The sequence below is a fragment of the Thamnophis sirtalis genome, unplaced genomic scaffold (genome assembly GCF_051295495.1).
Source record: "Thamnophis sirtalis isolate CommonGarterSnake01/CBP01778 unplaced genomic scaffold, rThaSir2_p1.2 scaffold_11, whole genome shotgun sequence".
Classification (NCBI taxonomy): domain Eukaryota; kingdom Metazoa; phylum Chordata; class Lepidosauria; order Squamata; family Natricidae; genus Thamnophis; species Thamnophis sirtalis.
The window spans coordinates 43206376-43220948 of record NW_028261391.1 but is presented as its reverse complement, the minus strand read 5'-3'; the positions used below and the strand labels follow the sequence as shown (position 1 = coordinate 43220948).

At 41.9% G+C, this 14573-nt stretch overlaps 1 protein-coding gene across 3 annotated transcripts in view; it reads left to right on the top strand.

The window, feature by feature from the left end:
- ARHGEF4 (Rho guanine nucleotide exchange factor 4) overlaps positions 1-14573 on the top strand; it is a 163337-nt gene that overhangs the window by 121650 nt on the left and 27114 nt on the right. For all 3 annotated transcript variants that reach the window (XM_014052144.2, XM_087725686.1, XM_087725687.1), the window contains one exon: positions 3506-3639. In XM_014052144.2, coding sequence (XP_013907619.2) covers positions 3506-3639 — 134 coding nt within the window. The remainder of the gene's footprint in view (positions 1-3505; positions 3640-14573) is intronic.

Here is a 14573-nt window from a genome sequence, read left to right as displayed (position 1 = left end):
CAATACAGATGGTTATTCTGTACATTTGGTCAATAACACCAATCCCTTGCTCAAGCAGGAAACTCTATTGCATCATGATTGACTCTGATGACATAGTGGCATGGCAATGGAACTAGTAGTAGTGCAGGTATGTGTGGAGGCCTGCACTAATAATAGTGCAGGGCAGGCATGTGTAATCAACTTCACTTCTTACAAATTGGACAATTAATGCTCCTTTTTTTCCCCTCTGAGTTTGTTATCTTTGCAATTGTACTTTTGTGCTTTTTGTCTTTTTTTAAAACGTCATAACAATTGTAATTTCGCCACTGTTGTTGGACAAGAGAGTTGGACAGTATATTTTTATTATGGTTGGTCATATATTTGATAAGTACAGTGTTGCTCTGGGATGAAAGGCATGATTCATTGTCAGTATTTTTCTAGGTTTCATATCCAGGACTTTTAATTATGCTTGAGTACAGTCCATAATTCCACCTATGTATTTAATGACTGGAAGGCCCATATGTTAATTGCATTGATTGTATTTCCACCAGTGAATTTGGACTTTTAACATCTTTTTCACACAATGTATTCATTTCTAATCTTCTTGTTGACTTCAGTGTGCTTGATGTTGTAAATGTGAAGAATGCCCACATATTTGTAGTTATCTTCTTCATTCAGACCCTTGATGTTATTGCTATAGGGCATTTTGATTCCTTTAGTTTTCACTATTTTCACTATTTTCCCCTTGTTGATGGTGAGGGTAGAATATTTGTCAAATCCAAATTTCATTTCCCTATCTTGATTGTATAGTACAGTGTTGAGCAGTGATTCTATTTCAGTTGATTTTTTTTCTGTACACCATCAGATCATTCATGTAAAGGAAGCTTGACTTGTTCAGTATTGATGTTGGAGGAATAATAAAGGAAGCTTGACTTATTCAGTATTGATGTGGAAGGAATAATACAATACAATACAATAGCAGAGTTGGAAGGGACCTTGGAGGTCTTCTAGTCCAACCCTTGCCTAGGCAGGAAACCCTATACCATTTCAGACAAATGGCTATCCAACATCTTCTTAAAGACTTTCAATGTTGGGGCATTCACAACTTCTGGAGGCAAGCTGTTCCACGGATTAATTGTTCTAACTGTCAGGAGAATAGTTTGACTCCCTCTTCTTTGTGGCAACCCCTGAGATATTAGAACACTGTTATCATGTCTCTCCTAATCCTTCTTTTCATTAAACTAGACATACCCAGTTCCTGCAACCATTCCTCATATGTTTTAGCCTCCAGTCCCCTAATCATCTTTGTTGCTCTTCTCTGCACTCTTTCTAGAATCTCCACATCTTTTTTACATCGTCAATGCAATGGTAACAGTGGTTGTGAAAAATTAATCTACTGAGATTAACCTCTCCCAATCTATCACCATAGATCAGCAATTGTGACTTCCATTGTGCTGTTGATCTTTGCACAAAGTTTCTGTTGTTTCTACACAGCTTCTGATCCATCTCAGTATCATTTTCATGCTACAATTTTTATTTGGATGTTGCTTTGTACATCACTGTGGTTGGTGTTTAAAACATTTGAAAGCCTGTGTTGTCATAAATAAATGAAAGGCATTAAGACAAACCAAAGAATGAGATATCTAGACCCAAAAGGATTCCAGGAATCAAGAATGAGTAGACAAATGGGGGGTGGGGTGGGGGGTGGAGTTCAATGTATATACAGGAAATATTTGTTTCTTCTTATAACAGAAACCACAAAGTTTTTTTTTCTTAGTTATACTATTACTTTTTCAGGTTCATTGGTTGCCCATATTAACTAGCAGTGTCTTTCCTACTATTTCAAATGGACGTATCTTTCAGTACTCTATGATGCTTCTGTGACTGAATTGGGATGCAACAAAAGTTTTCACTGAGGCAAGAATGGAAAAAGAAGAGAAATGTGTGGTCTCCTGTCTATCTATAATAGGGCAGGGCTGAGCAACTGTTTCTTACTCTTTCTCAGCTGTAACATCTTAATACTCAAAAAAGGAGTCTTTTAAGGTCATGTACTGTTACTGTCCATGGGTTTAGTAGATTGCAACTTCTTTTAAGGCCAGCTAATGGACTAACCGCTTTGGGTACTTTGTGCTAATGCTTTGCCCCACTTTGGAATCTTCTCTGCACCTGATAACACTCACAATGTCAATTATTTTAGAAAATGATTTGTTTTCTTATTCTATTCTGTGTATTAAAATAACAGAAAACTTTATCTTTTTCTTTGAATTTCTGTGTCTACACATACTGTATAGGCAATCTGTTTTCCAATTGGCAGGAGCTTCTGTCTCATTCTACTTTTGGCTCCAAGATTCAAGCTATCCTGAAGAGATTAGCATCCTGTTGAATTTGTAGCTTCAATAGATGGTTTAAAACTTAGTTGTCTCCTACCACTATCATTCAGCTGCCTAGAAACATATAGTGTTGGTCACAATTATTTGGGAAAGCCTGGTTTTAAATTACTTATGAACTTAAATTTCCATCTTTACTATTTTTGGGGGGGGGGGCATGAGGTAGTTATAATTAATGCAACAGAGCAGTGGTTTCCAAACTTGGCAACTTTAAGACTTGTGGACTTCAACTCCCAGAATTCTCCAGCCAGCAGAGCTCTGCTGGCTGGAGAATTCTGGGAGTTGAAGTCCACAAGTCTTAAAGTTGCCAAGTATGGGAACCACTTCAACAGAGAAATGACAGCAAAGGATGTCAATGTTTTTGTTTCACTGAGCTGAGACTGACCATTCTCCATGTAGTTTTCAATCATAACAACTTCTTAATATTTTTCTTCACAAATCACCTGATTGCACACCGACACTTACTGTATGCTGAAATATAGACAAAGGAGAAGTTCAGTTGCAATTTATTTTATAATAGGATATTTTTCCAGTCAGAAATAGGTCTTTGTATTCTATCATTGGTGGGGCGGGGAGGGAGAAGAGATTATCACTGATTGTTCAGGATGTTGTACATTCTCTGCATTTTGAGATTGGCAGATGGGAGTATAATTATGTCTGGTTTGAAGCTGTTATATGTGGGATGGGGTGAAATGTTGCTGAAGAACCCTTAGAAGAAATTAATGTATTATGAGAAAATGCATGCTATGGTAGATAGATTCCAAATTTTTATCCTTTTTCCAAGGAGTAGTAGCTGATGCACTTTCCTCACCAGACCTCTGTAAAATATTTCTGTTAGATCTGTTTATAAATTATTGACAGGGAAACATGCTGGATTCTGCAACTCCTGAAGATAAAGGTGTCTCTTCCTGGGATTCTACTGTGATAGAGCACATGCTTTGCAACATTTTTCCTTCAAATCTAAAGCATTTCATAGCCCTAAAATTATAGCTTTGTTTTTTAAATTAAACTTTAAAAACGTATAGATTGATTATTTATAGTTTTTATATTCATGACTTCAACATATTAATCACATTACTTCCATCCTGATTTAGCCAACATTCTTAAACAAATGTATATATTTGTATTTGTCATTTTAGTAATTGCTGATGGATCATTAGAGAAAACCAGTGATGACATTGGGAGTGAAGAGGATTTATATGAAGAATTCCGAAGTTCAAGTCATCGTTATGGCCACCCAGGTGGTGGAGGAGAACAACTTGCTATTAATGAGGTACTGCAGCTTTTAGTAATTAAGGCAAATAAAACACATTTAATGTTAAGTGCATTTTTCTAAAAACACACTTATCTCTTCTCATGGCAGGACTTAAAATTGCAGCTTAAAAGTATAGACCAATATCCTTATGAAATTGAAAGCAGATTTAAACATCCATATCATTAACACTTCAAAAAGAAAATACTTAGTAACAATGCTTAAAACACTTCCCGGGAGAGAAGCGTTCCACATTGCTAAAGCAATAATTGTCTAAACCTGCAAGTGGGCACATGTCAACAATTATAAAGCAGTCCTTTAAATAATGAAGTATCATCCATTTAGATCAACAAGTTAAGTTCAAAGGAGTCAAGGGCCACATTTAGCTTTCTTATATTCTGAAGAACTGCAGGAACGTATCTCATGATTGGTGGAAGTAACATGAACAATTTTTGATTTGATCTGTTTTTAACTTTTCGGAGGGTTGGAGTGAAAGACCCCTAGGAGACAAATTGCTGCCATGTAAAGTAGGTAACAGATAACTTTTCAAAAAAGGACATTTTGTGTTCTATCTGACTCATCTTTCTGGCAGGAGTTTGAAAAGAAAGTCTCAGCTTATGACCTTATTTCTGGATTGGTGAGTGGAGGAAAGTCAGTTTTTAAGATAATATGAATCAATTGGTAAACTTAGCATTTTTCTGATCTAAAATGATTGTTTCATGATCATGATCATCATCTCCAATTAATGGCCTGTTTTGAATTAATTTACTAGTCTATAGTGAGTTTGATGCAATCCAGTAGATGCGTGGTAGAGAGTTCTAAACACTTTGATATTTTCTGATGCAAGATTTATTTCAAAAAAGGTGCTAAGGTGCTTAGCTATCCCTTAGAATGAATCTAAGTTGTACATTCAGAAAATGACTGGGGAATCTTATACACAGCTGATGCATTAAGTCATTCTTGCTTCATATAAAAGGAAAATAGAAATTCTTGTGACATTACCTAGAGATTTTATGAGTGCAAGCTATATTTCTCTGATTTTCTGAGCATTTGTAAATATGAGATTTATGAGTCTTGCAAGTTGTGAATTTTTTTTTGAACAAGCCATAGTTACCTAGTTTACATTTAGTCCTAACATGATCCATGGTTTATAAAACACAGTGGCTGAATGCATATATTGTGCTAAAGCCAAAAACCCAGAGGCCTTGGCTTGGTTTCCAATAGTGGCTAAAACATGCCATCTAATTCTATTTGATAGAATTCATCGAAGAAAGAATTCTGACATTGTCCTAGCAGTGAGGGATGTGTCAGTAAGGAGGGTAAGGTGCAATTCTGCACCTGGTGTTCATGAAAATGCCTTTTTTTGCCTCCCAGGTCACTTTGAATAGGTGGGGCCAGCATACCTTCTGGCCTATCTTTTTGAAATCAAATTTTTGCATTGCTAGTTCTTGTGAGGCAATTGTATCAGGCATACGGTGGTTGTTTTATCATGAACATTTTGAAATATTGACAGCCTTCAGTAGTTCTGGGAAATTGATTTATAGCCCGTAGCCTATCATTTTGTCTTTCTGAGCAGCTTGGAAATAATTTTTTTTTTAAAAAAAAATAGAGGCTGCCCAGTTGACTCAGTAAAATAAGTACACAATGGAAAATTATTTCTTTCTTACATTCATTCAAAAACCTTTGGTATACAAAGACAGTGCTTGCCTTCTGCATAAACTTACCAAGGCAGCTGTACTGTGAAAACCTAGTCTGTGCTGAGCAGTTGGTGTATTGAAAGTATGCTGTGAAACTATATATAATCACTCAGACAAATGCAGTTATTTTAAGATCAAAAATTAGTTTGTAACAAAGGATTTTGTACAAATAAAACCTTAACTGCTGCTCTACTTCTAATGAAGGGTGTTTATTACTTTGAAGAACTAGCAGGATTAATGTGTTTTGCTTTTTAATAATCATGTAGATTGTCCAGTGATGAGGTTAGTTACTACAAACACATCTCCCAGGTTTTGCTTTTTAATGCTTTTTTTTTAGCATGTTGACTTCACAGAAGACTTTCATTTGCTGTCTGGTTACGTATATATCTCATAATATTTCAATTTTTAAAAAACTTACAGAGTTGCATAGGTAAAATAATTTTTAGTACAAGATTATACAAATCAAGATAAAGTAAAATAGGACGTATGTTCTAGAGAAAACTTAACCTACTAAATTGTTAAAGAAATATAGACACACACAGGCAAACAAACAGACAGCTTTGAGTCTAGTTGGGTTTGTTTTTGTTTTGGCTTTTTGCTCATGACAGCTAAGAGAGTTCGGCCCAAGGTCATCTAGCTAATTTTGTGCCTAAGGCAGGACTAGATCTCAGTCTTCTGGTTTCTAGCCTGATGCTTTAACCACTACACCATATTGGTTCTCCAAATAAATAGTATCAAAATATTAAGCTAAGCTACTAAAATAATAATATTTGTGTTATTATAGATAATACCATATTTTTGGAGTATAAGACACATCGGAGTATAAGACACAGCAAGGTTTTGAAGAAGCAAATTATTAAAAAAAAGTAGATAGGTAGATAGAGGGACAGAGAGGGAGAGAAAGAGAGAGAAATACAGTAGGTAGGTAAGGAAAGAGAGAGAGAGTAGTTAGATAAGTAGGTAGGTAGATAAAGGGATAGAGAGAGAGAGAAATAGAGAGAGAGAGAGAAATACAGTAGGTAGGTAGGTAGCGAGAGAGAGTGTAGGTAGGTAGGTAGGTAGGTAGAGGTAGATAGAGAGAGAGAAATAGAGAGAGAGGGAGAGAAATACAGTAGATAAGTAAGGAGAGAGAGAGAGAGTAGGTAGGTAGGTAGAGATGTTTCCAGGTGTATTTATCCATGTGCTGGAGAAGGAAATAGCTGACAATCTGCAGCATCTGGGACTTTGTTTTTGCTGGCACAGCACTTGTGCGCATGTGCGAGAATTGGAATGGCGGCCAGGGCTCCTTCGTCGCAGAAGACCTGGCGAAAAAAGCTCTAGGAGCCCGTGGAATTAGCCTCTCACCGCCCTCACCAGGGTCCTCCGGGATGCCAGAAACTCGGAGGACCTGTACGAGCCACGAGCTGAGGAAAACCGACGCCTTCGGCCGAGCCGGGATTTTAAATTCTCCAACGCGGCTGGGCGTCCCTGCTGGCGGGCGCGGCGGCCGCGGCGGGCGCGGCGGCCGCATGGTCATGGTGGAGGAGGGGGCGACGAAGAGCGTTTTATGGTGGCTCCGGCGGCCCCAGCGGTGGCTGGGCATCCCAGGCGATAAGCGCAGCAGCTCCATGGTGGCACTGGGAGCGGAGACAAGTAAGGGCGTACCGCGGCGGCTTCAACAACGGAGGGGTTCTTTGACCCCTTCCCTATTTTCATCTTTACAAGCTCTGAAGCCTGGAGAACAACTCGGTGGACAGAGTGGCGGACAGCTCAGAGAACTGGGGGTTTTTATGGTGACTTTGGCTGGGCTGAGGATTTATCATCATTGGTTGGAGCTGGGAAATACGAACGGGGGCTTTGTCCGGCTTAGGCAAAGCGGGCGGCTGACTGGACATGCCGTGGCTGGAGCCTTTTCCGGATGCCCCTCCCCTCCATACTTAACTCGGCTTTACAGCGACACCATTGTTTTTAACAACATTACTTCCCTCACCAATGCTGTCCCCTTTTATCAATACCGCTGCTGGTACTGTTACTATTTCTTCCAGCAATATAGACCCCTGTTCCAGCACTGTCTCTTTTACCAACTCTGCCTTGGTTACCAACACTACTCTCTCTATCAACGCTGCCTATTTTACCAACATTGGTTCCCTGCCGCTTGGGACTTCGCCTACCAGATTTTCCTCACCCATAGACCTAGGGCTTGTGATCCTGTTTGTCTTAGCCCTGACTATTACCATCATCACTACTGGTTTCTATTCCCAGAAGGACACTTTGGTCTGGGCAACAGATGGACAGTTGACAGTAACGAACCGAACTCGCACCTAAAAACTTTTAATTAATTGCGCAACTATTTTAACCTTTATTCTTTCTTTACTTTCTTCTTTTTTTTCTCTCTTTGTACGGGCTATGCATGAGGTATGTATGAGATGAATGAATGTCCCACTTTTTATGATTATATTGTTGTATATTTTTGTGTTTTTAACGATTACGTGGGGACTGTTTGGGGGAGTGTATGAGTATGTGTGATTCGGAGGACCTGCCGGGAGTTGCGGGGGCTGGAGGGGTGGTTGGGGGGACTAGAGACACGGGAGAGGGTCGGGGTATTGCGGTCGTAACAGGGAGGGGCAGATACGGCGGGGACTTCAGGGCAGGCCATTACCGGGGAAGGAGGGTTCGCTACATTACAGAGATCCCTCCTTCCGGCCCTGGGAGTCCCACTCCAAGACCAGATGGCGTGAGTAGTCAGGACCCTGGCCTCAGGCTGTTGTCGCTAAATGCCAGGTCTGTTGTTCATAAAGCTCCTCTCGTCCGGGACTTAATTATAGACGAGAGGGCAGACCTGGCATGTATTACTGAAACCTGGCTGGGCCCAGAGGGAGGAGTCCCCCTTGTAGAGCTGTGCCCAGAGGGATTTCAGGTGCTGCATCAGCCGAGAGCCCAGGGAAGGGGTGGGGGTGTGGCCGCTGTTATCCGGGAGTCGTTAGTTCCTCGCAGGGTCCCTGCTCCGGAGATTGTCGGGTGTGAGTCTTTGCTGCTAAAGTTGGACCTCAAGGGTCAAGTGGGTTTGCTGCTAACGTACCTGCCTCCCAACAGCGTTGCAGCAGCCCTCCCCTCGCTCCTCGAGTCGGTAGCCGAGCTGGCGATTGAGTTCCCTAGGCTGATGGTCCTGGGGGACTTTAATCTGCCATCGCTCGGTGAAAACTCTGATGGGACGAGGGAGTTCATGGCTTCCATGACAGCCATGGGCTTGACCCAAGTAATTCGAGGCCCAACCCATACAGCGGGACACATGCTTGACCTTGTATTTCTCTCGGAGCAGTGGATTTATGATCTTGGTCTGAGGGGGAGTGACATCATACCCCTGTCGTGGTCAGACCATTGCCTGCTGAGGCTCGACTTCCGGAGGCCAAACCCCCACTGTAGGGAGGAGGAACCGACCAGGTGGTTCCGCCCCAGGCGTCTTATGGAGCCATCAAGGTTCCAGACAGAGCTTGGGGTTATTCCTGACATTTTCGCCCACAGTCCGGTGGAGACTCTGGCTGCTGCGTGGCACTCGGCAGCATCAGAGGCCCTCGACCGGATTGCGCCACTGCGGCCCCTCCGAGGCGGCGGATCCCGGAGGCCTCCTTGGTTCACCGAGGAGCTCCGGGAAATGAAGCGCCGGAGGAGATGCCTAGAGCACCATTGGAGGTCCGATAAGTCCGAATCGAACCGAGCAATGGTAACCACCTGCACCAGGGAATATACTAGGGCACTTAGGACAGCTAAAAGATCACACATAGCCTCCCTGGTTGCATCCGCTGAGTCCCGTCCAGCCGCCCTGTTCAGGATAACCCGCTCCCTATTAAACAAAAGGGAGACGGGGGAACCCCTGCAGGGCAGAGCGGAAGAATATGCCCAATTCTTAGCGGACAAAATTGCTCGGTTTCGGTCGGACTTGGACTCCACACCCGCAGTTCCAGCCGAGGCACAGGGGGACCAAGTAGAACAGCTCTGGGTTGAGTTTCAGGACGTTATCCCCGGGGATGTGGACAAGGCCATGAGAGCTGTAAGTTCCTCCACCTGTGTTCTGGATCCGTGTCCCTCATGGCTGGTTGCTAACTGCAGTGAGGTGACACGAGGCTGGATCCAGGCGGTTGTAACCGCCTCCCTTCGGGAGGGGAACTTCCCCGCCTCATTGAAAGAGGCGGTGGTGAGACCCCTCCTGAAGAAACCATCCTTGGATCCAGCTGTTCTTAACAGCTATCGCCCGGTCTCCAACCTCCCCTTTCTGGGGAAGGTTGTTGAGAAGGTGGTGGCCTTTCAGCTCCAACGGTCCTTGGAGGAAGCAAACTATCTAGACCCCTTCCAGTCTGGCTTCAGACCCGGTTACAGCACAGAAACCGCTTTGGTCGCATTGATGGATGATCTTTGGAGAGCCAGAGATGAAGGACATCCCTCCATCCTGGTCCTCCTTGACCTCTCAGCGGCTTTCGATACCATCGACCATGGTATCCTTCTGCGAAGACTGCGGGAGGTGGGAGTGGGAGGCACCGTGCTACGGTGGTTCTCCTCCTACCTCTCGGACAGGTCGCAGTCGGTGTTAGTGGGAGGGCAGAGATCGTCCCCAAGGCCCCTAAATTATGGGGTGCCGCAGGGTTCGGTCTTATCCCCCCTGCTATTCAACATCTACATGAAACCGCTGGGAGAGATCATCCGCAGGCACGGGATTAGATACCATCAATATGCGGACGATACTCAATTGTATCTGTCCGCCCCGTGCCAAATCAATGAAGCGGTTGACGTGATGGGCCGGGGTCTTGAGGCCGTTATGGACTGGATGAGGATTAACAAGCTTGTGCTCAACCCAGAAAAGACCGAGTGGCTGTTGTGTTTCCCTCCCAAAGATTTGGCCAACATTCCAACACTCAGGCTGGGGGGTCAAATTTTATACCCCTCAGAGAGGGTTCGCAATCTGGGAGTCCTCCTGGATCCACAGCTGTCATTCGACCACCATTTAGCGGCTGTGACCAGGGGGGCATTCGCCCAGGTACGCCTGGTGCGCCAGTTGCGACCCTACCTGAACCGGGAGGCACTCACAACAGTCACTCGGGCCCTTGTGCTCTCTAGGCTGGAATACTGCAATGTGCTCTACATGGGGCTGCCCTTGAGGAACATCCGGCGACTTCAGTTAGTGCAGAACGCGGCCGCGCGAGTGATCGCGGGTGCACCCCGATTCACCCGCATAACACCTATCCTCCGCGAGCTGCGCTGGCTACCTGTCGATCTCCGGATGCGCTTCAAGGTGCTTTTACTCACCCATAAAGCCCTACATGGCAGTGGATCTGGATACTTGAGAGACCGCCTTCTGCCGATTACCTCCCTACGACCTATAAGATCGCATAGACTGGGCCTCCTCCGCATTCCATCGGCCAGCCAGTGTCGGCTGGCAACTACAAGGAGGAGGGCCTTTTCAGCAGTCGCCCCGACCCTTTGGAACGAGCTCCCCGTGGAGATTCGTACCCTCTCCACCGTCCAAGCCTTCCGCACAGCCTTGAAGAACTGGCTCGCCCGTCAGGCCTGGGGATAAGGACCGTTACCCCGCCCGAATATTGAATGTATGGTGTTGATTTTATTATATGTTGTCGTCTTAATGTTGTATTCCCCCTCCCTTGGTTTTCTGTGAGCCGCCCTGAGTCCCCTCAGGGAAAAGGGCGGCCTACAAATGTCAATAAAACCTATAAAACCTAAAACCTTGTAATTCTCATCAATCAGTTAAAGAGCTTTTCAAAACGGAAAAAAAAAGTTTTTGCACTCTGCAAATCTCTCAAAAATGCCCCCCCCCAAAGCATGAATAACTTTGGGGAGGCTTGCAGAGTGCTCCTAGGGAGGGATCAAAATGAACAAAAAATGGCCCGTTTTTCACAAAAATGTGCCCGTTTTTTGTAAAAAAAAAAAAAGTACATGCATAGCCTTATCGAGGCTTACAGAATGCTCCTGGGGGCCGGGGGGGTAAAAAAGGCTCATTTTTTGCTCATTTCTTCCCTCCCCAGCCCCCAGGAGCTCCCTAAAAGCATCCATAAGAGTATGCACGGCCATTTTGGTAAATGGGGCGGGGCTTCGGGAGGCAAAAAATACTGTATTCGATGTATAAGACACACCCATATTTTCAGCCTCCTTTTTGAGGAAAAAAGGTAGTCTTATATTCTGAAAAATATGGTGTATAAAAAATCACACTATTAACAATGAACAGGGGTGTCAAACTCACAGCTCGCGGACTAGATGCATCACGTGCTGGCTCTGCCCCCTCCTGGTTTAGCGAAGGGGGGGAATCCTGATATGTCATGTGATGCTGCCATGACGACATGCGTTTGAAAGCCCTGGATTAGAATAAAAGCATTGTATTCAGAAACATCACACAATTAATTTAGAAATCATATATCATTGCCAAAATAAATGTTGATTCGTGACATTTCTTCACTTCAAAATAATCATTTTTCTTTTGCTTGCAAAATCCTCATCATTTTTGATACAAAGGTCTCTTAATTCAGTTTGAACTTTTAGCAAACTTAATAAAATGTTTCCAAGCTTGAGAAAAATGACATCTTTTTAAATACCTTGCATATTGTCTAATGTACTCATGAATTATTCCTATTAAATGGTTTCTACCCTACTAATATGAAATATCAAATGTCTAAAATTTTCAATACTGGCTTCCTTCCATTTCTTGACTACAGTGCTGCAGTAGAATTTATCTGATATCGTATTTATTTATTTATTCTTCCAAAGATAATGAAAGACATAATTCTGGTATTGCTGGTAGAGAGAGAGTAAACAAATCTTATTTATTTCTCTGCAGTCTGATTTTCACCATTGGACCTGATGATTTTAAATTTTAAAAATTGTAGAGACTGCCTTGTTTTGCTCCTCATTATGCATTATTAAGGAATAATAATAATTTTAACAGCGTCTCAAAGCAGTTTACAACATTAAAACCACAATAAAACAATAAATATCCCTTTTCCTGCCAATGGTCACAGAACAACTTTGACAGGTCATCTAAATAATTAGCAGGTGAGTACTGTCTATCTTCACCTTGGAACTACTTCTATATCCACCACTCAGTTACCAGCAGCACATGATAAGCTTATCATACAAGTCTTGGTATTTTATAAAAAAAATCTTCAATATGAAGATGAAAGTAAAAAAAAGAAACATTTGACCTGACACTTCAGCTTTCGTCCATCTTCTTCCCATGTTCCTGCTAATTTCTCCATGTTGAGATAATGAGTCAACCCATCTATCACAGAGCTTTTACTAAAAGTATATTACATGTAGAGAGTGGTTATATCAGGCATGGACTAATACCTTCAATTCAAAATGGAATTGATTCAATGACCAACCTTAGATTGCACTTTGCAGTGGAGTCTGAAGAAGTATTGGCCTATTTACAATGCAGTATGGCATATTTTATTTTTATCCTATATTGTAAATTAAATAATGTTTAAATTGAATTGTGTCTTTATGTCCTAAAAATGAAATCCAGGGCTTTAGTGATTATGAATATCTTTTTAGTTTCATGGTACAATGAACTTTATAGTTGTATTTTTTAAAATTAAGAAATGGTTCAAGTATCTTTGCTATTGTGGTATTTTTTTTAACCCTTGCAACACCACACCAAAATTGGCATTGTACCTTAGGCCTTGGTGTGACAAATCTGGAAAGTCTGTTGTCCCTTCACTTCTATTCTACTCTTTTCCCCACCTGAAGAGCAAAACTAAATGAGAGACTGAACACTCTCAGCAGCCTGCCAACAAGAGCATCTCAAAACTTGCTATTTGCTCTTAAATCCACCATAAATAATTTCAAATGTCATGTAATTGCAGCTTAATTTTTCTATCTTTATTACTGCAATTTTCAACTCTTCAGGTTTTTCTTTCATTTTTAAGCTGTCATGGCTCTTGATGCCTAAAATGAAATAAATTCACCCCTATACGGTATAGGTTGAGTGGTATTTAAATATAATCTAAATAGACTTGAGGTTATTATCCATCCTATTATTGTTATTGAAAGGACAAATATGAATTTTGAATAAAATTAATATAATAAACTAATATTTCTTCTATTAAAGAAAAAAAAAACTGCTTGAAAGGTTTGGAGGCCAATGGCCAGGGGTGGGGTGGTAGATCTCTAATACCAAAGGTTTTGTATCCCCTTTTTCTGTTAACATACTGTACTCAGTAGTGGGATTCAACTGGCACCACTTCGGCCGAACGAGTTGTTAAATTGCTGGCTGGCCCTACCCTGCCTCGCCCTTATTGGCCTCACATGCCTTGGCTGGTGTCTTAGCAGGGATCCTCAAACTATGGCCTGCAGAAGCCATAGAATTAATCTGGCCCTTGTGGCACCATGAGGCTAGCCACGCCCACCTAGCCATGCCCACAGAACCTGTTATTAAATTATTTGAATCCCACCACTGCTTTTGGATGTCAGTGACAATGCAACACATTTCAGAAAAGTAATTATTTGGAGTCTGATTTATACCCAGTGACCTTTCTATCACATTGTCAACTTTCAAATATTTCTTTTCTGACATGGTAACACTTGCTGTCTCATTTAAGATTGATTTCTCACCAATGACTCCTTTTATGAAGAGGTGGGAAGTCTCTCTGAATTTTCTCACCTTTTATTAAAACAGAAAGTGAACCCATCCTAGCGTGAACCTTGTAGCATGATCTTATGATTATTTACTAAAAGAAAGAGTTGCTGAAGGTCAGTGGGTTTTACTTTTACTGACAATGAAATATCTTTCAAAAACCTGTATATCTTAAACAAATTTTACTTGAAGATGGACCACGCCCCAAATGACAAAGAAGGTTTTCAGCTCTGCATCACAAATTGTATTTGTCAATATAAACAGGCATGTGTTTAGCATTTTAAAATGTATAGAAACAGGTGTCCATTTAAAAAAAATTAAGGATGCACATTAGTTTTCAGAAGAGTCAATTTCATCAAGCTTTGAGAAATACTAGGTGGGGTCCCATGGTAATCTCAGATTAATGAGAGTACAGGAGGATTGGCCACTTCTCAGAAATGATCCTGGAAGTTCATGGCAATAAGAACAGGAAACTGTTGTGTTTGCAGAGGGAACTTTTAACTTAGCTATGAGTTAAAAGGAAAATATATACCACCAAGTAGTTTATAATAAAGGGAAAAAATCCTGAAGCATAAAAGGAAATATAGGCTTTCAAGGAAAGCTAAAAGTATAAAAATGATGATTTCCCCTGCATCAGTGGTAAA